Source organism: Anomaloglossus baeobatrachus, chromosome 1 (genome assembly GCF_048569485.1).
Source record: "Anomaloglossus baeobatrachus isolate aAnoBae1 chromosome 1, aAnoBae1.hap1, whole genome shotgun sequence".
In the NCBI taxonomy this organism is placed as follows: Eukaryota; Metazoa; Chordata; class Amphibia; order Anura; family Aromobatidae; genus Anomaloglossus; species Anomaloglossus baeobatrachus.
The window spans coordinates 421502181-421528608 of record NC_134353.1 but is presented as its reverse complement, the minus strand read 5'-3'; the positions used below and the strand labels follow the sequence as shown (position 1 = coordinate 421528608).

The window sequence follows — 26428 nt, the reverse complement described above, 5'->3', positions numbered from 1 at the left end:
ATGATCCCAAGTCAAAAAGATTCTAATCCCTGGCCAACCAGGGGAAGGGTGAGACTCTGTTGCTTGTACCATCTACTGTGTGCTTGCTGGGGATGTTTATATGTTGTCAATTGTGTAGTACCTTTATCCTATGTTGTCTGAGTAGTGTTCTGCTTATGAAGAATGAGTAGAGGCATTCAATGAGATGAGTCCCGGACCATGCAGGCTTTCTAAAGTCAACCAGGCCAGCTGATGAAAGTACCCACTGATCCTTGTGCCTCCATAATTACGATCTATGAACGTTGGCTACGAGCCGGCAGTCATAAGAGATCGTGATTTCTGGTACAGAGAGCAAAAGTATAGCACAAGCAGATTCACATCCACCAAGAAGACTATTAAACACAATGAAAAGTGGAAAAAATGTCTCAGAATTAGTGATGGGCGATCCCCCCGATGGTCGAGATCGGGGAGACTCGCCCTATCGTTTTGTAAAGATCGAGATCGGGATCGAGATAATACAATCTTGCGTCCGGTCACCGAGCTTGGACTTTACAGTTATGGGATAGAGCGGGGGGGGCTGTAAAATAAAGGATATAGTTAATAATAAACACTGTCATTGTACTTACAGGTCCCGCGATGTGTCCTGCAGACTCTGTCTCCCGCTGCTTCTGCTTCCACATCTGATTATCGCTGTGCCCTCCCGGTAACCACCGCTGACTAAAGGCCCTTCCGTGACGTCATAGCCATGTGACCAGTCAGGTGTGAATTTTGTATTACCTCGTTGGTTACGGACTGGTCACATGGCTATGACGTCATGCAAGGTCCTGTAGTGTCAGTGGATAGGGATGGGAGAGAATGCTCGCCGGTACTAGGTGCTCGCCCGAGCATCTCAGTACTCAATATACTCAGCGAGCGCCGAGTACCGGCGAGATGCTCGGGCACATGCTCATGCATGTCTGTGCTCTTTACAGAGTTAGCCCACATGCAGGGATTGGCTGACACACATTGCAATGCCACAGTCGGTGAATAGCGACGCCGGGAATTTCGTTATCGGAGATCACAGTTTGGTTATCGGAGATCACAGGGAGAGAGAAATAAAGATGAAGTCCCTACGTGTGTCTGTGTATTTATTTCTAATAGAGCATTTTTTCTCTGTGTGGTGTGTTTTTTTAACCCTTTATTGGAGATTCTTAATGGCTGGGTAAAACTTGGCCTGACATTAAGAATCTCGGACTTAATACCAGCTGGTAAAAAAAAGGTGTTATTAAACCCTTATTACCCAGCTAACACCTGGCACCAGGGCCGCTGGAAGAGTAGGATACAGTGCCAGGAGATGGCGCTTCTATGAAAGCGCCATTTTCTGGGGCAGCTGTAGACTACAATTCAAGCGGGGGGGGCAGAAAGCTTGGGCCACCCTGCGCTACGGATTCCAATCCCCAGCTGCTTAGTTGTACATGGCTGGACATCATGTCATTTTTTTTAATTAAATCATGAAATTGATTAAATAATTAAAAAAAAGGTTTCCCTATATTTTTGTTTCCCAGCTAAGTAAAAATAGGCAGCTGGGGGTTGGGGGAAGCCCATACGTGCCTGCTGTACCTGGCTGATTGAAATAGAATATGTCTGGCTCACTGTGTATATATAGTAGGTGCTCAGAAAAAAACTAAAACTAAGGAGACTATAGCCGAATTCAGAAAAACCTTACAGGAGCGAAAAAGGTCCAAGTTCATAAGAGATCAGGACGACTATTCCAAGAATCGTGTCTACCGTTGGCAGTTTATAGAGGACAACCCCAGACGGCCAGTTTTCTATAACCGCTACTCTTCATCGTCAGGATCGGACACGGAACAATTTATTCCTCGACAATCCCGTTTTTTAGGCCAGCGTTCAAATCAAAAAGGAAGACGAGGCGCGGCAAGAGGGGCTACAGGAACCATACCGACCTACCACGTGCAGACACGGTCTCAGGTATTAACCTGGTCTATAACATTTCCTCTCATAATTTATCTGTAACTGAGTCACGTGTATTGCAAAAAGGTTTATCCTTTTGTCCCACTCCACCCTTTAACTCATTTGTATTGGATCAGGAGATGAGGAGGTTTTTTAGGACCCTTAGGTTGAAAGCCCACTTCAGCACAGATAGGGATACACCAATTGAGACAATACCAACTACTCCTGACAACATGTTCCGGTTAAAGCAACTGGACCTGAGAATTCCCAGTTCCTTTAACCCGCCCAAGTCCTATCACCCCATCGAAACATATGTTGCCTTGGTTTCCAGAGATATTAGTCAAACATTGAAATCTGTTGAGGAGGGGCATTTCAGGATAAGACATAACCTCACCATAGAGGAGAGCCGGGCAATGGTTGACCTAAAGAATAATTCTAAGATCGTGATTAAACCGGCAGATAAAGGTGGGGCCATAGTGGTACTTGACAAAACATATTACGTTAATGAGATATTAAGCCAACTGAGTGATACTGATACCTATTGTCCCATTCCACGAGATCCTACATCCCACATACAAGGACTGATTAAGAACATCATTGACCTCTATCTTACCAGTAACACCATAGACCAGAAATTGGCGGAGTTTCTCATCAAGGCACACCCTATAATACCGGTTTTTTACACACTACCGAAGGTTCATAAAAATATGAACCAACCCCCCGGACGCCCCATTGTAGCCTCGACAGAATCCGTTCTGTCTCCACTTGCCATCACGGTCGAACGAATTCTTACTCCCTTGATAACTGAGATCAAATCTTATCTCAAAGACACCTCTGATTTTCTAACACAATTACAACAAGTTGGGGTATTACCACCTGGGTGCCTACTTGTATCCTTTGACGTCAATAGTCTGTACACTAGTATCCAACATCAGGAAGGCATTCAGGCTGTCGACTGGTTCTTGTCTAAACACAGCTCTTACTCTCCCGTACAGAATGAATTTTGCTTGGACCTTCTCCGTATTGTTCTTGAGAACAACTTTTTCTTGTTCCAAGATCAATTTTATGTACAGAAACGTGGGACCGCAATGGGCTCAAATTTAGCGCCCCCCTATGCTAATATCTATATGGCGCATTTTGAAGAGATCTATATCTATAATCACCCGTTATGGTTAGAACATTCTGTAACCTGGAAAAGATACATCGATGACATCTTCATGATTTGGCGGGGTGATTTTGCGACCTTATCCCAATTTTTCACTGATCTTAATTCGTTCAGACAGGGCCTTACTTTTACGATCCATCATGACCATCAGAAAATCAACTTTCTTGATACTATGGTGATGCTATCTGCTGGTACCTTGAGTACAGATTTATACGTTAAACCTACCGACCGTAATAGCTTGTTACATTACACTAGTTGCCATCCCCGTCACGCTAAACAGGGACTCCCCACCTCCCAACATAAACGTGTTGAACGTATTGTATCAGATCCCATACAACGGGATATAAGATCCTCAGAAATGTGCAATAAATTCCTCCAAAGGGGATATCCAATTCAAATTGCAGATAGGAGATCTTCCCATAAACCTACCACTAATAAAAATGTTCCACGGGTCTCATGCGTTAACACGTATCATCCTTTTTGTCCCTTAATCAGGAGCATCATATGTAGACATTGGCCACTTTTGAGCAAGGCCTACCCTGAAGTAAGTGAGTTTAAATCACCCCCCCTCTTCTGCAATAAGAGACCACAGAATCTTCGCGATAATTTAGTTAGAGCGGATATTGGTTCTAACAAGACTACGCAGAGACAAACCTTTTTAGGCACCCCAAAGAGAGGTAATTTCCCGTGTCATCATTGTGTACAATGTAACAATCTTACCAGGGGCGACACTTTCACCCATCCTTTGTCAGGCCGCGTTTTTCCGATACATGGATTTTTCACTTGTGAGTCCTCTTATGTTGCCTACTTGATCAAATGCCCGTGCGGTCTCGGATATGTTGGAGAGACCACCCAGCATGTCCGAGACCGCATAAGTAAACATAAGTCCACAATAAGGTGCAAGCAGATTCTATTACCCATCCCGCATCACTTTATCACATATGGTCATACAATTGCCCAACTGAAGTATCAGGTACTTGAACATGTTCCTCCTCCAAGAAGGGGAGGGAATCGAATACGTATCCTTAAGGAAAGAGAATCCTATTGGATTTTTACCCTCAACACATTGGAGCCTAGAGGTCTCAATCGAGAACACGATATGTGCCTATAATATTTCTTTATGTATGACCCATTTTTCTTCTCTTATAAGGTTTTATATGTCTCCTTAACATGATTACATAGTGTTTTATTTGAGAATCATTTTTTCTGGGTATTCTCAGGTCTGACTGTGTCTTTTAACCTTTTTTATTCAGGTATCTTGGTTCTCTAATGTATGAAATTGTAAAACTCCAGTATAAGGGCGAATAGCAGTATAATTATGACTCTATAAGTAACCCCATTCTAATTTTCTTTCTTCTTTATTTTAGGCACTTTCCTCCACCTGATCCCTGCACCAACCAGCACCAATATTGGCTATCCATCTACTACTTGTCACATGCACTATATAGGATCATCCTGTGGCACATCATCTGGTTCACCTTAAGCATACAGCAATCGTTGGCCTCACATGGACTTCACAGCTCATTGCTATTTCCCCCATCACACTGGCCTGTGTTCTGTGCCCGGCTTGGGCGTTGTGCCAACAGCCAGGCGCAGCGCCCTCGCTGTACACAATCCACAGTCCAGTTTATCCGAGCACCTCACCATTATGTAGATACACGCCCCTCCACATGCGTCCTCCAACCACAGCGTTTCACATCATCGGCTTGTGTGACGCTCCCCGCGCATGCGCGGTGTACCGTCTACACTGCGCATGCGCGGCGTGCGTTCCACCGGCCCCACACTGCGTTCCACCGTCCAGGAAGTCAGACGGTGAATGCACTGCTCTTTAGTATAAATGATGCCACCACCGCGGTAGGACGCACTCCTCCCTGGGGCCTATACCCTGTATCACCACTGAAAGGTATGTGTATCCACTCACCCCTATCCATGTTGTTTATTCAGTAGACAATTATTCACTCTCCCTTACACTTTCCCTTAGATTCCTAATACAGCGCTCTGTCTGCTCCTTGTTTCCCATCAGTTCATACCAGGTATGTGATCTGGCCGACACGATAATGATCAGCTGATACATTTACTATATCATTACTAATGTTGTGCTCTCTATAGGGTTCCCTATAGAGCCCTAGTGGGACGACTTGTTCCCTTATTCATGTCTCCAGTGCCTTAAAGATCAGTCTCTTAGGTTATACAAAGGTAATATCGTTAGAATTCTTTACACACTATATGTACCTTATACTGGTGTTATCCTATTGTGTATGAACAACTCTAAATCTGGCATTATTTGTCTATAGAATTTTGTGATCTTGAGGCAACTAAGAACCCTTCAGCGAAGGAATCATACTATTCCAGTGAAACCTCCATAGCATAGTCTAATAGTGGCTACCATATAGCAATACAGGTATTCCTCATTTCCCACTTTCTATTTTTGATATAGAGCCCAATATAATATACATAGACATATACATATATATATATATATATATATATATATATATATATATATCTATATATATAATTGCCTTATTCTGTCTGTCTGTCTGTCTATCTGTCTGTCTGTCATGCTCCAAAATTGTGTCCTTACGGTGACACAAAGCTGATTGGCCGCTGGGCTCGCCATGGCCCCGCCCCCCCACACCGATTGGCCGCTCGCCCAGGCTGCGCCCCCACATGGATTGGCCAGCCGCTCGCCCAGGCTCCACCCCCCCCACAGATTGGCCTCTCGCCCCGGCACCCTGCAGGCATTGGCAATTCGGCCACGCCACGCCCCGCCCCCCTGACGCAATGCACGCTAGCTCTGGCCCCGCCCCCTCCCTCCCCCCGCGCATTCCCCGAACTGACACGGCTGTCACGGAGGTGAGTACCGTACTCCCCCCCCTCCCCCCCCCGCGCATTCCCCGAACTGACACGGCTGTCACGGAGGTGAGTACTGTACTCACCCCCACCCCCACCCCCACCCCCGGCCCCCGCTCGCACGGGAGTGGTGTGGATACGTCGGTAACCATGCTCGCATGGTTACAAGCGCATCAAGGTCCTGCTGCGGCGGAAGATCCACACGCACACACATAACAGCACACACACAAACATACACACACATCAGATCACACTCACTCACACACACCTCACACACACCTCACATCGCATCCACACACTCACAGCATCCGGCGATATCGCTTGCTTCTCGGCCTCGATACTGTGCTGTTGTGACCTTCCAGGACCTGAGGGAGGATCACATGGCCAGAGGCATGTGGTATCACCGGATGTTGTGACTGTGAGCGCGTATGTGCGATATCGTCAGTGTCTGTGTGTGTGAGTGTATGCGATCGGGTGTGTGTGAGTGGATGCGATCGGGTGTGTGTGAGTGTATGCGATCGGGTGTGTGTGAGTGGATGCGATCGGGTGTGTGTGAGTGGATGCGATCGGGTGTGTGAGTGTCGGCAGAGGAGCACGGCGTGCTGGAGGAGGCTGGGAGCAGAGAGGCTGATCATGGGGAAGGCTGGGAGGGGGAGGCTGATGCTGGGGGAGACTGGGAGGGGAAGGCTGATGCTGAAGGAGGCTGGGAGGGGGAGGCTGGGAGGAAGGAGGCTGGGAGGAGAGAGGCTGATCCTGGGGAAGGCTGGGAAGGGGAGGCTGATGCTGAGGGAGGCTGGAAAGAGAGAGGCTGATGCTGGGGGAGGCTGGAAGGAGAGAGGCTGAGGCTGGGACGAGAGAGGCTGATGCTGGGGAAGGCTGATGCTGAGGGAGGCTGGGAGGGGAAAGCTGATGCTGGGGAAGGCTGGGAGGACGGAGGCTGGGAGGAGAGAGGCTGAACCTGGGGAAGGCTGGGAGAGGGAGGCTGATGCTGGAGGAGGCTGGAAGGAGAGAGGCTGATGCTGGGGACAGAGAGGAGAGGCTGATGCTGGGAGGAGAGAGGCTGATCTGGGATGAGAGAGGCTGATCTGGGATGAGAGAGGCTGATGCTGGGGGAGGCTGGGAGGGGGAGGCTGATGCTGGGGGAGGCTGGGACGAGGGAGGCTGATGCTGGTGGAGGCTGATGCTTGGGGAGGCTGATGCTGGGGGAGGCTGGAAGGAGAGAGGCTAATGCTGATGGAGGCTGATGCTTGGGGAGGCTGATGCTGGGGGAGACTGGGAGTGGAAGGCTGATGCTGAGGGAGGCTGGGAGGGGGAGGCTGGGAGGAAGGAGGCTGGGAGGAGAGAGGCTGATCCTGGGGAAGGCTGGGAACGGGAGGCTGATGCTGAGGGAGGCTGGATGGAGAGAGGCTGATGCTGATGGAGGCTGATGCTGGTGGAGGCTGATGCTTGGGGAGGCTGATGCTGGGGGAGACTGGGAGCGGAAGGCTGATGCTGAGGGAGGCTGGGAGGGGGAGGCTGGGAGGAAGGAGGCTGGGAGGAGAGAGGCTGATCCTGGGGAAGGCTGGGAAGGGGAGGCTGATGCTGAGGGAGGCTGGAAGGAGAGAGGCTGATGCTGGGGGAGGCTGGAAGGAGAGAGGCTGATGCTGGGAGGAGAGAGGCTGATGCTGGGGAAGGCTGATGCTGAGGGAGGCTGGGAGGGGAAAGCTGATGCTGGGGAAGGCTGGGAGGACGGAGGCTGGGAGGAGAGAGGCTGATCCTGGGGAAGGCTGGGAGAGGGAGGCTGATGCTGGAGGAGGCTGGAAGGAGAGAGGCTGATGCTGGCGGAGGCTGATGCTGGGGGAGGCTGGAAGGAGAGAGGCTGATGCTGGTGGAGGCTGATGCTTGGGGAGGCTGGGAGAGGGAGGCTGATGCTGAGGGAGGCTGGGAGGAGGGAGGCTGGGAGAGGTAGGCTGAGAGAAGAGAGGCTGATGCACACACACACACACACACACACACACACTGGGAACCACAAACAACTGCCCTACAAAGACACCCACACACATAGACAACGCTGCACACACACAACACCCAACACACAAACACCGCGGCACACACAAATATACGCACATACCGCACAACACACACATTGCACAAAACATACCTCCCCCCAAAACACACCACACACACACAAACCGCGCAACACACACACAACGCTACAGACACACAGCGCTCCACAAACAACGCAACACACGCAACACACATACAACACCGCTCTCACCTCCCGTCACACCCAGACAACACCCAGAACATGTACAGCGCCTACACAAACACTTGGTAACTACACACAACAACATCTCTATATATATATATATATATATATATATATATATATGTATATATATAACAAAAATCATACATGAACTACACAATACGTAAATTCTAGAATACCCGATGCGTAGAATCGGGCCACCTTCTAGTATATATATATACTAGACTGCAAGAGGGGCCAGCCTTCATTTTGCTCCCAGTTCACATATGGGAGCCAGTGGGAGGTGAGTGCACAGCTCCTCTCACTGTGTGCTGGTGCTGTGTGGTGGCTGCTGTCGTGGTGGTGTCGTGTCAGTGGGGCGGCGCGGCCTGGAGCCTTGGGGGCTTCGCCTTGCAGCATGGGTGCTGTGAGGCACCGGGTCGCCCGCCCTGCTGGCGCTTTGTCGCTGCGGCGGTGGTCAGTGCACAGTGCCGCACAAAAAGGTCAGGTTAGGGACCCACTCAAGAGGTTTGCCGTGACGTGGCAGTGGGCTTAATACAATCTGATCAAAACGGTAACAAAAGAACCTCATGTTCTATTTAATTTTTTGCCAAGCGGCTTTAGATCATTGTATTTTTGGGATGTGCGATCCATGTCTTTTTTCTCATAGTATGGTATTTATATCAGGCTATCCCCCTCTTTTTTTGCTTGGATCTGCACTCTCCCCATTTGGCACAGGTGTTTTTAATCAGCAGGAGACTGCAAGAGGGGCCAGCCTTCATTTTGCTCCCAGTTCACATATGGGAGCCAGTGGGAGGTGAGTGCACAGCTCCTCTCACTGTGTGCTGGTGCTGTGTGGTGGCTGCTGTCGTGGTGGTGTCGTGTCAGTGGGGCGGCGCGGCCTGGAGCCTTGGGGGCTTCGCCTTGCAGCATGGGTGCTGTGAGGCACCGGGTCGCCCGCCCTGCTGGCGCTTTGTCGCTGCGGCGGTGGTCAGTGCACAGTGCCGCACAAAAAGGTCAGGTTAGGGACCCACTCAAGAGGTTTGCCGTGACGTGGCAGTGGGCTTAATACAATCTGATCAAAACGGTAACAAAAGAACCTCATGTTCTATTTAATTTTTTGCCAAGCGGCTTTAGATCATTGTATTTTTGGGATGTGCGATCCATGTCTTTTTTCTCATAGTATGGTATTTATATCAGGCTATCCCCCTCTTTTTTTGCTTGGATCTGCACTCTCCCCATTTGGCACAGGTGTTTTTAATCAGCAGGAGACTGCAAGAGGGGCCAGCCTTCATTTTGCTCCCAGTTCACATATGGGAGCCAGTGGGAGGTGAGTGCACAGCTCCTCTCACTGTGTGCTGGTGCTGTGTGGTGGCTGCTGTCGTGGTGGTGTCGTGTCAGTGGGGCGGCGCGGCCTGGAGCCTTGGGGGCTTCGCCTTGCAGCATGGGTGCTGTGAGGCACCGGGTCGCCCGCCCTGCTGGCGCTTTGTCGCTGCGGCGGTGGTCAGTGCACAGTGCCGCACAAAAAGGTCAGGTTAGGGACCCACTCAAGAGGTTTGCCGTGACGTGGCAGTGGGCTTAATACAATCTGATCAGAATGGTAACAAAAGAACCTCATGTTCTATTTAATTTTTTGCCAAGCGGCTTTAGATCATTGTATTTTTGGGATGTGCGATCCATGTCTTTTTTCTCATAGTATGGTATTTATATCAGGCTATCCCCCTCTTTTTTTGCTTGGATCTGCACTCTCCCCAATTGGCACAGGTGTTTTTAATCAGCAGGAGACTGCAAGAGGGGCCAGCCTCCATTCTGCTCCCAGTTCACATATGGGAGCCAGTGGGAGGTGAGTGCACAGCTCCTCTCACTGTGTGCTGGTGCTGTGTGGTGGCTGCTGTCGTGGTGGTGTCGTGTCAGTGGGGCGGCGCGGCCTGGAGCCTTGGGGGCTTCGCCTTGCAGCATGGGTGCTGTGAGGCACCGGGTCGCCCGCCCTGCTGGCGCTTTGTCGCTGCGGCGGTGGTCAGTGCACAGTGCCGCACAAAAAGGTCAGGTTAGGGACCCACTCAAGAGGTTTGCCGTGACGTGGCAGTGGGCTTAATACAATCTGATCAGAATGGTAACAAAAGAACCTCATGTTCTATTTAATTTTTTGCCAAGCGGCTTTAGATCATTGTATTTTTGGGATGTGCGATCCATGTCTTTTTTCTCATAGTATGGTATATATATATATATATATATATATATATGTGTATATATATAACAAAAATCATACATGAACTACACAATACGTAAATTCTAGAATACCCGATGCGTAGAATCGGGCCACCTTCTAGTATATATATATATACTAGTACATGTGACACTCGTATCCTGTATTACCATTGTTCACTGTGAACCCCCTTTCTCTGGACATTATCTGTTTATAGCAATTTTCACGAACCTGAGGCAACTGAGAAACCTTCAGTGAAGGTATTCCATTAACCCTCACAATACCAACCAGGGGCTTCCCTGCAGTAACTCAGGTAGTTGTATCCATTCTTCTTCTTTTTCTGCTTTCTTTCCCCTTTCTTTTTGTCTATCATGATTTCCAGGGGTTACAGACACATGTCCTGCATTTCACATTTCTTTGAGTAAGTGCCTCTTATCCATCCTTCTATTATTTATCTCAGTTTTCCATGATTCTGAGGCGACTGAGAACCCTTTGATAAAGGAGTCCTTTTTACCTGAATTGTCCAGTGACACTTACCGGTTACTACCACGTAGTCTCACAGGTAGTTTCATTTTTCTTCTTTCGTTTCTTTCTTGGTCTCATAGTCCATGATGTCACAGCCCATGTGTCATGATAACACTTGTGTCATCTTTTTTAGATTCTACCTACCATTATTTACCATTCCAGTTTTGGAATAGGCTCTCATCATCCACTTACTAGAAGTTTTAAGTGCATAAGGTACTGAGACATATATATGTTCACACCATTATAAGGAACAAAGTATAAACATTGAGGTTTTTCTCACAATCATATTTCTGTGCTTTTTGATATGATATGTGTCCATTCCCTTTACTATATAGGATTACAAGCTTCCCATCTGTACCCTATTGGAAATGACGCTATACAATTGAGCACACATCATCTTGTTACCTATATAGGTGTGTACCTATCTGCTTGACTTTTTTTCGGTTATTTAATTCAGAATGTTTCTCCAGATGGGTCATGTGGAAATTTCTTTTCCTTTGTACAAACGTTTTCATTATGGTTTCGAGTAAAATATTCTTCTGTATGTGCATCATAGTCATTGGACCCATTGTACATTTATACAATGATATGTTGTACTGTTATGTTGTACTTTGTACTAATTACGTGCTTATAAGATTTTGTAACCCTCTATGATCTTAAATAACTTTGTCCTTGATTAAGACCTAAAAACAAGGTCGAAACGTCGGATGAATTATCCTTTTTGCACTAATAAAGAATTTTCAGCATTCCAAAGAGTTCTTTTCTTACATTATTGATCGCTACAGTGTGCCAGAGCTAATTATATTGCTGTACCTGGCTAGCATACAAAAATATGGCAAAGCCCACGTCATTTTTTTTTTTTTTTTTTAGTTTTTTTGTCAAAAAACGTAAAAAAAAAAAAAGGGCTTCCCTGGATTTTCCATTGCCAGTAAAGGTAACACAAGCAGCGGGGGTTAGCAACCAGTAGCTGCTTGTGTCTCAGTGACACTAGAGCCAATCACGGCGTGTACTGTTAAAGTCACAGCGACTACCGTATTTAGCATTAACGTAAAAGGGATAGGTTAATGAGTGAGGAGGAGTATATAAGTGTGCAGAGGAAGTGTCACAGAGGAATATAATTAGAAAATAAAGCAATTCCTCCCTTACTTGGAGGGTGTGTGGAATTGTCTCTGTTAAAGATCACAGAGACAAGACAGTGAGTGTGAAATGGCACCTACCTAGGTCCGTTCCTCTAGTGGTGCCAGGAGACGGACAGCAGCATAAGCCGCACAAAGCTCCTACCTGCGTTCGCTCCACTAGTGTGCGAGGACACAAACCACTAGATATGGCACCTGCCTAGGTCCGCTCCACTAGTGGTGCAAAAGAGACGGACAGCAGCACAAGCCGCACAAAGCTCCTACCTATGTTCGCTCCCCTAGTGTGCGAGGATACGAACAACTGCCAGATGCAGTATAAGGAACGTTACCCTAGCGGCAACGTCCACCTACGAGTAGAATCACAAGGCCCCGCCGGACCATGTGCCTCAGGCACCTGCCTATGTCCACTCTACTAAGATGTAAGGATACGGACCGCAGCCGAAGCTTTAAGGTACAAGAACGCTACCCTTCCGGTAGTGCTCACCTAGCATAGACAGAGAGATGCCTAGAGGGACGTGCACAGAGCGTCTACTCTCATGCATGAACCAAGAGGACTGAGTTCCGGGCGGCGTGCATCAGGGTCTTATATAGACTCTGTGCCTCATCCAAGATGTAGGACACCAGAGCCAATCCGCTGCCAGAATGACAGCAATGACGTCACGCTGGCCTATCACCGAGCAAAGCGTCACAAGCACATGACCAGCGAACAATTGGCATAGAAGGTGTCAGAGACATGTGACCACGTGTCACAAGCACATGACCAGCGGCCAATCAGCTTAGAAGGTGTCAGAGACATGTGACCTCGTGTCAGCGATGATGTCACCCGCACATGTGCAATGGATAGGACTTAGTCTCCAGCGCTTGCACATGTGCAGTAGCAAGAAATCCGAACATAGTCTCCAGTGCTCGCACATGTGCAGTAGCAAGAAATCCGAACATAGTCTCCAGTGCCACAGCAACCGTAACAGTACCTCCCCCTCAAGGGCCCCCCTCCCGGTGATGCAGGTACTCGGCAACTAAGTCGGGAGCATGGACAGCCTCCTCAGGCTCCCAAGAGTGATGTTCCGGGCCGTAGCCCTCCCAATCTATCAAGAAGAACCTGCGCCCTCGAACCATCTTAGAACCAACTATGGCTCGTACCTCGTAGCTAGAGCGAGAGGAATCAGAGGCAGGAGAGTGCACTTCACGAGCGTGAGGTAAAATAGCCGGCTTTAACAGTGAAACATTGAATTTGTCATGGATCCTAAGATGGACGGGTAACTTCAATTGGTAGACTACAGGATTTACCTGTTGAAGAACCTCATAAGGACCCAGGAAGCGAGGAGCAAATTTGACAGAGCTCACTCTAAGTTTCACGTGTTGTGCAGAGAGCCACACAAAGTCTCCGGAGAATAGACAGGAGCCGGGCGACGAAACCGATCGGACACCGTCTTCATACGGTCCTTAGCTGCTTGGATCGACTCTTGAGTCCGATCTCAAACCTCTCTGGCATTAGTTGCCCAGTCGGCCACAAGAGGAGGAGGTGCAGCACCGGGAAATGGTACCGGTACCCTAGGGTGTTGCCCATTATTGTGGCCTCAGGCAGCGAATTGTTAAGGGCAAATTCTGCCCAGGATAGGAGGGAGGACCAGTTATCGTGGTTCTCAGCAACAAAGTGTCGAAGGTATATAATCATGGATTGATTGGTACGCTCAACCAAACCATTGGTCTCCGGATGGTATGCCGAAGAGAGATTCAACTCAATTTGCAGAAGGCTACAAAGATCTCGCCAGAAACGGGAAGCAAATTGCGGGCCTCTATCACAAATGATACGATCTGGCATCCCGTGAAGCCTAAAGACATGCTTGAGGAATAGTTTGGCTAGTACCCTGGAAGATGGGATTCTCGATAACGGTACGAGATGAACCATCCGGGAGAAATGGTCCGTAATGATCCACACAAATCTATGTCCCTGTAAACACGGAAGATCACCCACAAAGTCCATGCCTACCACCTCCCATGGTCTATCTGGCACTGGTAAAGGATGCAAGAGCCCAGCCGGTCTCTGCCGTAACGGACGGTTGCGAGCACACGAGTAGCAGGAACCGACATATCTCTTGACGTGGCTGGTTAAGTGTGGCCACTAATACCACCTCTCGAGTAACTCTCGTGTCCGTCTAATACCAAAATGCCCACCCACCTTTGAGGTATGGACCCACGACAGTATATCATTCTGTCGATCAGGCGGAACAAAGGTCTTGCCCGGTGGGATTTGGTCTAACGTCACAGGGGAGAGCGTATGAAAAACCCTGGCGGGAAGGATAAGACGAGGTTCGTCAATCTCTTCCTGGGTAGAAACCATAGAGCGAGACAGGGCGTCTGCCTTGTTATTCTTACTCCCAGACAGATAGTTGATGGAGAAGTGAAAGCAGGAGAAAAACAAGGACAAGCGGGCTTGGCGAGGATTCAGACGCTGAGCGGTTTGTAAGTACGTCAGATTCTTATGGTCTGTATAGACCTGGAAAGGATGTTTCGCTCCTTCTAGCAAGTGACGCCACTCCTCCAAGGCTAATCTCAGGGCGAGCAGTTCCCTATCCCCAATGGTATAGATTATCTCTGCCGGTGAAAAGGTTTTAGCAAAGAAGAAACACGGCCTTTTTCTACCTGCACCGTTCTTTTCATACAAGACCGCACCAGCACCCATTGAAGAGGCATCAACCTCCAAGAGGAAAGGCTTATTCTCATCTGGTCTTTGAAGAATAGGAGCAGTTGAAAAGTGTCTTTTTACTGCCTCAAAAGCCTGGGATGTCTCAGTAGACCAGACTTTTGGATTAGCACCTTTCTTAGTCAAGGCCACCAAAGGGGCCACCAAAGTGGAGAAATGGGGTATGAACTGCCGGTAATAATTTATGAATCCTAAGAAGCATTGCACCGCCTTCAAGGAATGAGGTTCGGACCATTCCAGGACAGCAGAGAGCTTCGCAGGATCCATAGCCAGACCCTCTTGTGAGATAATGTAACCCAAAAAAGGCAAGGATGACTGCTCGAATACACACTTTTCGAGTTTAGCAAACAATGAGTGCTCCCTTAAACGGGAAAGGACACGAACGACATCCTGACGATGAGTCTCCAGATCAGGAGAAAAAATCAGGATGTTGTCCAGATACACCACGACGGAGGATAACAGTAAATCCCTGAACACATCGTTTACGAAGTCCTGAAATACTGCGGGTGCATTACATAAACCAAAAGGCATGACGAGGTATTCATAATGACCGTCTCGGGTGTTAAAAGCGGTCTTCCATTCGTCACCCTCTCGAATTCGTACCAAGTTATACGCACCCCGCAGATCCAACTTCGTAAAAACCTGAGCTCCCCTTAGTCTGTCAAAGAGCTCCGAAATTAAAGGTAACGGGTATTTGTTCTTTATTGTGATTGCGTTGAGACCCCTGTAATCTATGCAGGGATGCAAATCACCCACTTTCTTCCGAACAAAGAAAAACCCAGCTCCTGCGGGAGAGACCGACTTACAAATGAACCCCTTCTCTAAACTCTCTCTTATATAGGTCGACATGGCCTCCGACTCAGGTATTGACAGGGGTTAAACCCTGCCCTTAGGTGGAACCGAACCTGGGATAAGGTCTATGGCGCAGTCATACGGCCTATGGGGTGGAAGAACCTCAGCACCCTGTTTGGAGAACACGTCAGCGAAATCCAAATAGGGTGTAGGTATGGGAGAGGGATCAGTTGATGCAACCGCAACGACCTTAGGTGGTAAGGGAAGACATCGGGACTGACATTTCGAACCCCAACTAATAGTGCTGTCGGACTCCCAGTCAATTAGAGGAGCATGAGCCCGAAGCCATGGGAGACCCAGAAGGACGTCGTCTATACCCTCAGGCAAAACAAAAAAAGAAATCTCCTCTCTGTGACCCTGAGACAGGGAAAGGCGCAAGGGAACTGTCCTCAATGTAATGGAGCAGACAACATAGTCCCATTAACAACACGGACAGGAATAGGCGCCTCTAACATGATAGAGGGAATATTGTGTCTCTTTACAAATCCTGGGGACACAAAAGTCCCGTCAGCTCCGGAATCCACAAAAGCCATAATAGGCCATGTATTCTCAGAGAATGAGAGCTGACCTGGGATACTACACTTAGAGGGTGCAGAAGACGTCTCTAGTAACCCCCCTCTAATGGTTACTAGGCCTGGGAGTTTCGCTGACGGCTAGGACACTTGTTGGCATAGTGCCCAGCCTGACAACATACGTACCATATAGGAGGGCCAGACTTGCGTAGTCTGGAGGACGTATGACCTAACTACATAGGAGTAGGAGATGTTTCAGGTGCTGAGGGAGATGGTGGTGGACCCTCAACAACTGGACTAGCCCGATGCTTAGGGCGTGAGGAAGAGACCTTGAGTCTACGTTCCCTATGGCGTACGTTGATCCTCGTTGCTACTGTGATCAAGTCCTCCAGAGAAGCAGGGACCTCACGAGTAGCAAGGGCATCCTTGACATAGCCTGCCAACCCTCTCCAGAAGATAGGAATCAACACCTTCTCTGGCCAGTCTAGTTCTGCCACCAGAGTTCTAAAAGCAATGGCATAAGAACTAGTGGATAACGAACCCTGATATAGATCTAACAGTCTCAGGGCCGCATCATGGGTAACCTGCGGACCCATGAATACCACTTTAAGAGCATCAAGAAAGTCTTGATGTCTCAGAGTAACTACATCAGAGCGCTCCCATAGGGGAGTCGCCCATTCTAAGGGTGGCTTTGCACACTACGAAATCGCAGGTGCGATGTCGGTGGGGTCAAATCGAAAGTGACGCACATCCGGCGTCACTTGCGATGTCGTAGTGTGTAAATCTTAGATGATACGATGAACGAGCACAAAAGCGTTATCTTATCATCGGTGCAGGCTCCGACATTTCCATAATGCCGGTGCTGCGACAGGTACGATGTTGTTCCTCGTTCTTGCGGCAGCACACATCGCTGTGTGAGAAGCCACGGGAGCGAGGAACATCTCCTACCTGCCGCCGGCCACAATGCGGAAGGAAGGTGGTGGGCGGGATGTTTACATCCTGCTCATCTCCGCCCCTCCGCCGCTATTGGCCGCCTGCCGTGTGACGTCGCTATGACGCCGCACGACCCGCCCCCTTAGGAAGGAGGCGGGTCGCCGGCCAGAGCGACGGTCGCAGGGCAGGTGAGTGCATGTGAAGCTGGCATAGCGATAATTTTCGCTACGCCAGCTATCACAAAATATCGTACCTGCGAAGGGGGCGGGGACTATCGCGTGCGACATCGCAGCATCGGCTTGCGATGTCGCAACGTGCAAAGCCCGCCTATGGCTTTGTCCTGAAGTAAGGAGATGATAAAGCCTACTCTGGACCTCTCCGTAGAGAAGCGAGAAGAGTTGACCTCTAGGTGTATCTGACACTGACTAATGAAACCACGACATGATCTGGCATCGCCAGAATATCTGTTTGGCAGAGCAAGTCGAGGATCATGTGCAGATGTCACCATGGTCTGAGGTTTATCCTCTATACTCTTGAGCCGCGACTCAAGTACTTGTATGTAACGGTGTAACTGCTGATATTCTGCCATAACTGCCAGACCCTTGGCTCAGTCCTAATGTTACAGGAGCTGTCTGATTATAAAAACCAAAGGGATATCAGACAGTCAGGGTCCACCGTGTAAAGTCTCTGCTGCAGACTATGGCAGAGGATAAGGGGTATCTTGTACTACGGAAGCAGTACTGACACTGATACATCTCAGTGACACTAGAGCCAATCACGGTGTGTACTGTTAAAGTCACAGCGACTACCGTATTTAGTATTAACGTAAAAGGGATAGGTTAATGAGTGAGGAAGAGTATATAAGTGTGCCGCTGTAATAGTAGTAGCAAAAGTGCAGAGTGCAACACCTCTGTTAAACTCACAGAGGCATATAGTTAGGAAATAAAGCAATTCCTCCCTTACTCGGAGGGTGTGTGGTATGGTCTCTGTTAATGATCACAGAGACAAAAGCAGTGAGTGTGAAATAGCACCTACCTAGGTCCGTTCCTCTAGTGATGCCAGGAGACGGACAGCAGCGTAAGCCGCACAAAGTTCCTACCTGTGTTCGCTCCACTAGTATGCGAGGACACGAACCACTAGATATGGCACCTATAATTCACACGTTTTGCCTACTATAACATACTTCCACCACCACTGTGGTAAAGCTTCTATTTCAATTAAATCACACAAAAATCTGTTATAGATATACAGATATTAAAGAAGCTCAAAGAAGCCAGAAATAATAAAAATATATTTTATATTCTCTTATTATTTTTTGTGAGGGTGTTTAGACATGATTTTATGGTCAGATGAGGAATGAAGGTTAATGTATTGTATATATTAATGTATGTTTATGAAGTAGCACTTTCACATATTCTTGTATATATATATTTTGCTCACTTATATATTATTATTCATTTCATGTAAATTGTATATTTCATCACTTTTGCATCCTTATTATGTATTTATGAATATTGCACTATTGTATATTGTATTATCTATTTATTATTATTATGTACATGTACTTAACTATTTTATATGTACACTTATTTATTTATATATATGTGTATTGATGCCTTTCTGACACCATTTCTCTGACAATTTGTGATGCACTTTACTCTCTAAGAGTCCATACGCCTGTTATATGGATATTGATGTACGTATTGTATATGAAGAGGGTTGTCCCCTCGTGTTAAAATCTGTGCTGTCATGTAGTTTTATGTGCACTGCTCTCACAGTGTGATGCGCGGGTCTGGAGAGGCTCGGACTGCGACTTTGGCCCGGCGGCTAGAATTGACCATGCGCTGCTTCCGTTGTCACGTGACAGATGGAACGCAGTATGCGGGTCAGAGCCGCCGGGCGGAAGTTCCTTTCATTTCCGGCAGTCCGGCTTCCCGACGCCGCGCAAAACGGCACGGGTGAGTGGAGTTCACGTAATCAGGCAGCGTACTATATAAAGACCGAGTCCCCCTACCCCAACACACGCCCCCTGAAGAAGAAAAGGCGAAACACGTGTTGGGGTCGCAGGACGCGGATATCAGGTCTTTAATAGGTAAATTGCATACTATTGGTTTCCCTGAGGGGTTGGGGGTTACTATTCCTACTGATAAGCTATGTGGTGTATTATGGGGTAACCTTATGGTCATAGGACTCCGGCCACATGTCCACATAGCAGGACACATACTAAATGCTAACTGGGAATCCCTCAGGGACTTAGAAAACTGAGTTATGGTATTTTTTACCTAGTTATTGGTTATCATATAGTATGCAACTATGATGATGTTTCATGTAGTGGTTTCTGCATTTGAAAAAAGCAGGTTTGAATTTTCATCGTAGCCTTATATATGTGTAATCAACTATGGGGCACCATGAATCCTTGAATTTATATGTTTAATGTAGAACCCTTGGTGAAACTTTCTGACCTGTTTAACCTAGTCCTAGGGTACTATATAGTGGAGTTTTTTCATATATGAGTTTTAATAAATAATGAATAAAAAATATATTTTTATTATTTCTGGCTTCTTTGAGCTTCTTTAATATCTGTATATCTATAACAGATTTTTGTGTGATTTAATAGATATGGCACCTGCCTAAGTCCACTCCACTAGTGGTGCAAAAGAGACGGACAGCAGCACAAGCCACACAAAGCTCCTACCTATGTTCGTTCCCCTAGTGTGCGAGGATACGAACAACTGCCAGACGCAGTATAAGGAACGTTACCCTAGCGGCAACGTCCACCTACGAGTAGAATCACGAGGCCCAGCTGGACCATGTGCCTCAGGCACCTGCCTATGTCCGCTCCACTAAGATGTAAGGATATGGACCGCAGCCGAAGCTGTAAGGTACAAGAACGCTACCCTGCCGGTAGCGCTCACCTAGCATAGACAGAGAGATGCCTAGAGGGACGTGCACAGAGCGTCTACTCTCATGCATACCAAGAGGACTGAGTGCTGGGTGGCGTGCATCAGGGTCTTATATAGACTCTGTGCCTCATCCAAGATGGAGGACACCAGAGCCAATCCGCTGCCAGAACGACAGCAATGACGTCACGCTGGTCTATCACCGAGCAAAGCGTCACAAGCACATGAGCAGCGACCAATCGGCATAGAAGGTGTCAGAGACATGTGACCACGTGTCACAAGCACATGAGCAGCGACCAATCAGCTTAGAAGGTGTCAGAGACATGTGACCTCGTGTCAGCGATGATGTCACCCGCACATGTGAAATGGCTCTTAGATAGGACTTAGTCTCCAGCGCTTGCACATGTGCAGTAGCAAGAAATCCGAACATAGTCTCCAGTGCCACAGCAACCGTAACAAGTAGTTTATAGAATAAAAGAGAAATTTACATTTTACTCAAAAATATACCTATAAAGAGAAAAATAAAAAAAATGAACATTTTGCAGTGGTCTCTTAGTTTTTGCCAGCGCGGTATATGTATATATATGTACACAATATATAGTTATATAAAAATAAATAAATAGTTTAAAAAAATTATGTAACGCTCCGCGGTATTTTTGATTCTCACCGCAGATAAAGCTGATGGCTATGGGCTGCCACCCCCATCCCCACCTGCCTGGCTTTACCTGACTGGCGATCAAAATACAGGGAAGCCCATTCATTTTTTTTTAATTATTTAAAAAAAAAATTAAAAAAATGCGTGTGCTCCTGCCATATTTTGATCGGCAGTCAGGTAAAGCCAGCCAGCTGGGGGCTGGGATTCTCGGCAGCCCGCAGCTGCCCCTGGAAATGGCGCATTGTTTCTTAGCGCCATTTCCAGGTGCTTTACAGTCTATACACAGTGAGAAGCAGAGAACTGTTGTGAATGTCGTCTGTGTGGGTGCTTTTCTGGAGCTCCCTCTAGTGGCCAGGAATGGTAGTGATGCTGAATCTGAGCCTGTGACTCAGACACGTGTCGGCGTTTAATTGGGGAAGTCCTATTGCAGACAAGTCTGGTCTATATAGGAGAGCACTTTGTGCCCTGCGGGTGCCGGTTATAATTGCATTTTTTTGTATGTATGTTGTATGTTTTTGCCTTGCTTCCTGGTTTACACTTAGGGTGTTGTTTTTTTCTTGTTTTGCTTTGTATCTGTTTTCTTGCACGTGAAGTTCTGTTTCTCTTGTGTTGTGAGCATGGGGGTTCCCCCTGTGCTAGCTCTCCTGCAGGTAAAGGGATTTTATCCCTGTTTAATTTGACTATTTGCTCTTCTGTATTTTGTGTCCTTTTTTAGTGTTTTGTTCTCCCATTGTTTACAGGAGTACCTGATATAGTGGGGGTGAGGTCGTATGACCTCCAGGGCCATTTTTACTATCAGGAGTTTGGTATTTTTGTACAGGAATTTTGTACTGACCACAATCAGTTCCTTTCCTTTGTATATAGTTAGTTGGGTCTCGCCTTTGCTAAATCTATTTTTCCTATCTGAGTATTGTGTCTTCCTATATCACCATAATCTTTGTATGTGGGGGGCTACCTACTCCTTTGGGGACTACTCTGAGGCAAGGTAGATTTTCTCATTTCATTCTGTGAGGCGTAGCTAGTTTCTCAGGCTGTGACGTGGCGTCTAGGTTTTTAGGAACGCTTCACGGCTACTTCTAGTGTGGTCTGATAGGTGATTGCGGTCAGCCCAGGTTCCAACTACTCCTACTCCTGTTTCTTGGTGTTTTTTCACCAATGGGAGTTTTTTGTAATCTACCACGGTTTCCGGATCATAACAGAGAACATTGTCAGTTCTGCTACATCAAGCAGGCTGACAGGGTATAATTCGTGAAGTCTCGCATTGCATCACCCTGCATCTGACGCTCTCCGGACAGGAGCGCATCAGCTGCATGGAAATATATGCAGCTGACCCGCTGATGTCAGGAGAGTGTGCGCCGTGATGCTACACTTGCACACTGACAATCCAAGTTCAGATAACAAGACTTGCGAGACGTCATAGCCATGTGACCAGTCTGTAGCCAATGAGGTAATACAACATGCACACCTGACTGGTCACATGGTTATGATGTCACAGAAGTTCCTTTTAGTCAGCGGTGGTTACCGGGAGGGCACAGCAATGATCGGACTCGGAAGCAGCGGCCGGGAGATAGCGGGTCTGACAGACACGTCGCAGGACCTGTAAGTATGATTATAATGTTTTTTAATAATATGCTTTTTTCTTTTTTTTACAGCCCCTGGACCCGATTTGTACCTGATCTGTAACACGAGCTTCCCAGGAAAGCTCGTGATCGGGATCATGCACACGATCACTATGTGATCGGTACAATCCCCGATCTTTATAGATCGGGATCGCCCTTCACTATTCAGAATATGAAAAAAAAAACACACAAATGTTAAAATCACCCCTCGTTTTGACCCATTAACAATAAAACAATAAAAAAATTAAAAATACACATATTTGGTATTGTTGCATTCAAAAAAGTCAGCTCTATCAAAATAAAAAAATGAATTAATCCAACTGGTAAACTGTGTAACAAGAAAAATAATCTAAAGGCCAGAATTATGAGATTTTGTGCCACCACAACATTGCAAAATGTGATCAAAACATTGTATTTACCCCAAAATGGTATCAGTAAGAACATCAGCTCAAGACACAAAGAATAAGCCCTCACACAGCCCATATATCAAAAAAATGGAAAATCACAAGATCGTGAAGGAGTTAAAAATACTGGTAAGTGTCTAAAGTCTCAAAGAGTAACATGGGTTTTAATTACTTCATAAACCAATAGTACACATGAAGATTAGGAACTTTGTAACTTATCTAATGGATACTTTTTATCCTTTCTCCTATGGGACTGATCTTTCACTCTCAATTCATAGATAAAATATGAAATCTGTATCCAGAAGAGAGATTTTCCCATTGCTGGGATAGGAGATGATACAAGATTGAAGATTCTATGGAAAGGTTAGGGGGAAGGAAGAGGTCAAGGAAAACCCTAACATTCTGATGCTAAATCGACTGACAAGGCAGTAACACCAACTTTTTATGCATTAGTTTCATATGTAATTTATCACATTAACTTGGAAAAGAGACCATTCCACTATTTGAACCTTTAACTTTTATCACTAATAGTTTGTGCACTCCATAATGTTTTTATTCTTAACAGCTCACAAAGGGTTAAAATAATTTCCAACATTTCATACTCACCTTACCGTTACCCCGCTGCTTATATCCTGGTGCTTCTGCAGTCACTGTTAGTCTTCGTGATGCTAGCACTTCCATAAGACTGCTGCAGCCAATCACAGGTTTAATAGAAGGCTTGCATTGTTAGTTTCCAAAAGTTAGAATAATTTTCTTACCAAGGGTTTTGCAAACGTCTGATATAAGACAGCCATCCACAAAACATATGCCATGGTGACACTGTTGGTTTACACTACATGTTGCAAATACTTAATATGAGCTACTTCTTTTCCACACAGATCACTGTTTTATATTCTAAAATAATTCCCATTTTAATGGAACCTGTCCTGGTGAAAATGGTATGTGATCTGCAGGCAGGATGTTATAGAGCAGGAGGAGCTGATCTGATTGATATTCATTTTGTGGGAAACTTGTATTTTATTCATTGAAATCCCTGGTGTTTGTAGCATGTCTGGTGGATGGCGTTAGTCAGTGATTGATAGTGTTACCTGCGTAACTGTGCCTGTAGAGATAGCTGTCAATACACATTTAGTAGCTGTAATTCTCGGTGACATCCATTAAACAATTTATGGAGCTGTAAACTGTATACATTTGGCAGTCATCGGAACTCAAAATAGCTGATTGCAGATATTAAAGGGAACCGGTCATGTGAAGAAACACTACCTGCAAATATGAGGTTAATCTTCTAATTAATAGTGTTTGGAATTTGCCGGGCTCCTGCACATGGAATCCTGCTGCTGGGAGGAAAAAACTTTATTCCTCCCAGCAGCGTACGGGTTTCATCATCCTGGTGGTGCCGGAGCAGATTCATTTACCGCTCTGTGTAATGAGAGCAGCAATTGTAACTGTGCCCGCCACACTGACTGACAGCAGCTCAGCATTAGAGGAGGCTGTCAGTATGTGCGGGGGCTCGGTTACAGGTGCTGCTCTCAATACACAAAGCGGTGACAGAACCCCCACCGTGACTAAAACCCGTACACTGTTGGGAGGAATAAAGTTCATTTCCTCCCAGCAGCAGGGTTCCATGTGAATGCGCTGGGCAGGTTCCAAGTGTTTTTTCATGTGACAGGTTCCCTTTAATGACCCATCCTAAAGATAATGCCAACCCATTACAATTTTTAATGCAACTTTAGCAAACTTAGCTGTATTGTTAAGAATAACAGTATACAAGAAACAATTAACTAAAGAGGGTTGAAAGACAAGCAACCAAAGTAATACATAAAATGATTGGGTTATGGCACCCAAAAAGAACAAAATTGTGGTAATTAATTAGGCTAAAATGCTGCCTAGAAAGACAATACGGCGGGTTACTGTTTGTCTTAACACTCTTTAGTCTAAACGTGAGGCTGAGGAAATGTAATTAGAGTGCATTTTTACAATTCTCCAATGATCACCTGTTAACGTTCTTCTCATACTCAACATGATGTCTAACATGAACGTACACTCACCTCAAACCTCTGGGAGTTCACTTTCTTGCCTCGCTTGTTCCAGGTGACTCTGGGCTTGGGATCGCCAGTAGCTTGGCACACAAAGGAAGCCACGCCACCAGAAACACCAATCTCATCAGTGGGCCTTTTGATAAACTCCGGGACACCTTGAGAAAAAAACATAACATATTTAACTACTGCAATGTGAGTACCATTATGTGTATGTGAGCCTATATGGCAGTACAGATCACATACTTAATTATCTAATAACAATTCTAAATATAAATGTGCATCCCTCACCTAAAATACTATCATTATTAAGAATACTACAGTTAATCCTCTGGCACTGTGCCTTTTTAACCCAGGGCTATTACTCAAAAAAAAAAATCATCAGATTACAGGAGATTTCCACCCCAAACCCAGAATACAACTAAAAAATCCTTCAGAGGAACTAGAGGTGGGCAAAAATATCAAAAAAGAAAAAATATACTTTCAGAAAGCCTCACTCCTTACTCATTTTTTGAATTTATCTGATTATATTTTGGAAAATAATGATTCTCTATTAACCTCTAAAGCTCTTTCTTTCCGCCCCTTCACAAAGTTCAAGATTTTCAACTCATTTTGGACTTCCAAATATTTAATCAGGATATTGGCATTGATAAAAAACTGCAACATCATGTAGTACAACTTCCCAGTTTCCTGAGGGATTTTACAAAATTCATCATTCTCAGTCAAGGGATCGAATGGAAAAATATCTGTCTTCATCACTTTAGATGTCAGAGCATTACGCCAATATTACACATGGGATTGGTCTGAGCTGTTAATACATACCGTATTTACATACTAGGGATTATCATTCATTTAAAAAAAATAACCATTTTACTTTACATTTCAAAAGGATATGTTCCACCAGATATGTTGGATGGCGATGGGTACTAAGCGGCACCAACCTTTGCTAATTTTTAGCCATGGGATTATTTTAAAGTATTTTTATTTGGAATACCCAATGTAGTGAAGATATTCTTTAATGGAGAGTCATTGACAATTTTTTTATTATTTGAGACAATTCTATATGTGTTTCCTGGAATTTATTTATTATTAATTATTAGAATTGAAAACAATTGGGGTTTATTTTTTACACCGACTCTGCATCCAATGAATATATTGATATTTTTTTTAGATCTCACCATTTTCCAGAAAACACATATTCATACCAAGACGTTTTTCAAAAAGGTTGATGCTGACAGTTATATACATTTCACCAGTGGTCACTACCTAAACCAGCTGGGATCTGATTTTAGTCGAGACATGCTTAATTGTGAATGAAAGCATGCCCAGAAGTATTCAGGCAGTGCTAAAAGCCAAAGGTGGATTTACAAAATACTAACAAAATAATAAAAAGTAAAATTTAGATTTCTAGGAGCAAAACAGTAACAATGCAGTGACAGACTGGAATCTGCATAACTAATCATATGCTGAATAGTTGCAAGTCAAATTTATGTATGAGATAGCCAAGATGATTGTCTATAAAATAATGGTAGTCTCACATTCAAAGCTGTAGTGGATGGTGAGATATGGAGCCTGAAAGTCAAAGATTCACATATTCATACACAGTAACTATTTATACGAGGATTCATCTATTTTATTTTCATACAGTAACTGTCATTATCCTTGTTTAACAATGAGATCATTTCTAGTACACTTGTTCACACTGTGTTCCCGCCACTTAACCTGATAATGAGATTTATATATATATATATATATATATATATATATTTTTT

At 45.9% G+C, this 26428-nt stretch overlaps 1 protein-coding gene across 1 annotated transcript in view; it reads right to left on the bottom strand.

The window, feature by feature from the left end:
- PTPRS (protein tyrosine phosphatase receptor type S) overlaps positions 1-26428 on the bottom strand; it is a 684599-nt gene that overhangs the window by 452035 nt on the left and 206136 nt on the right. The window contains exon 3 of the mRNA XM_075352599.1: positions 24669-24814. Coding sequence (XP_075208714.1) covers positions 24669-24814 — 146 coding nt within the window. The remainder of the gene's footprint in view (positions 1-24668; positions 24815-26428) is intronic.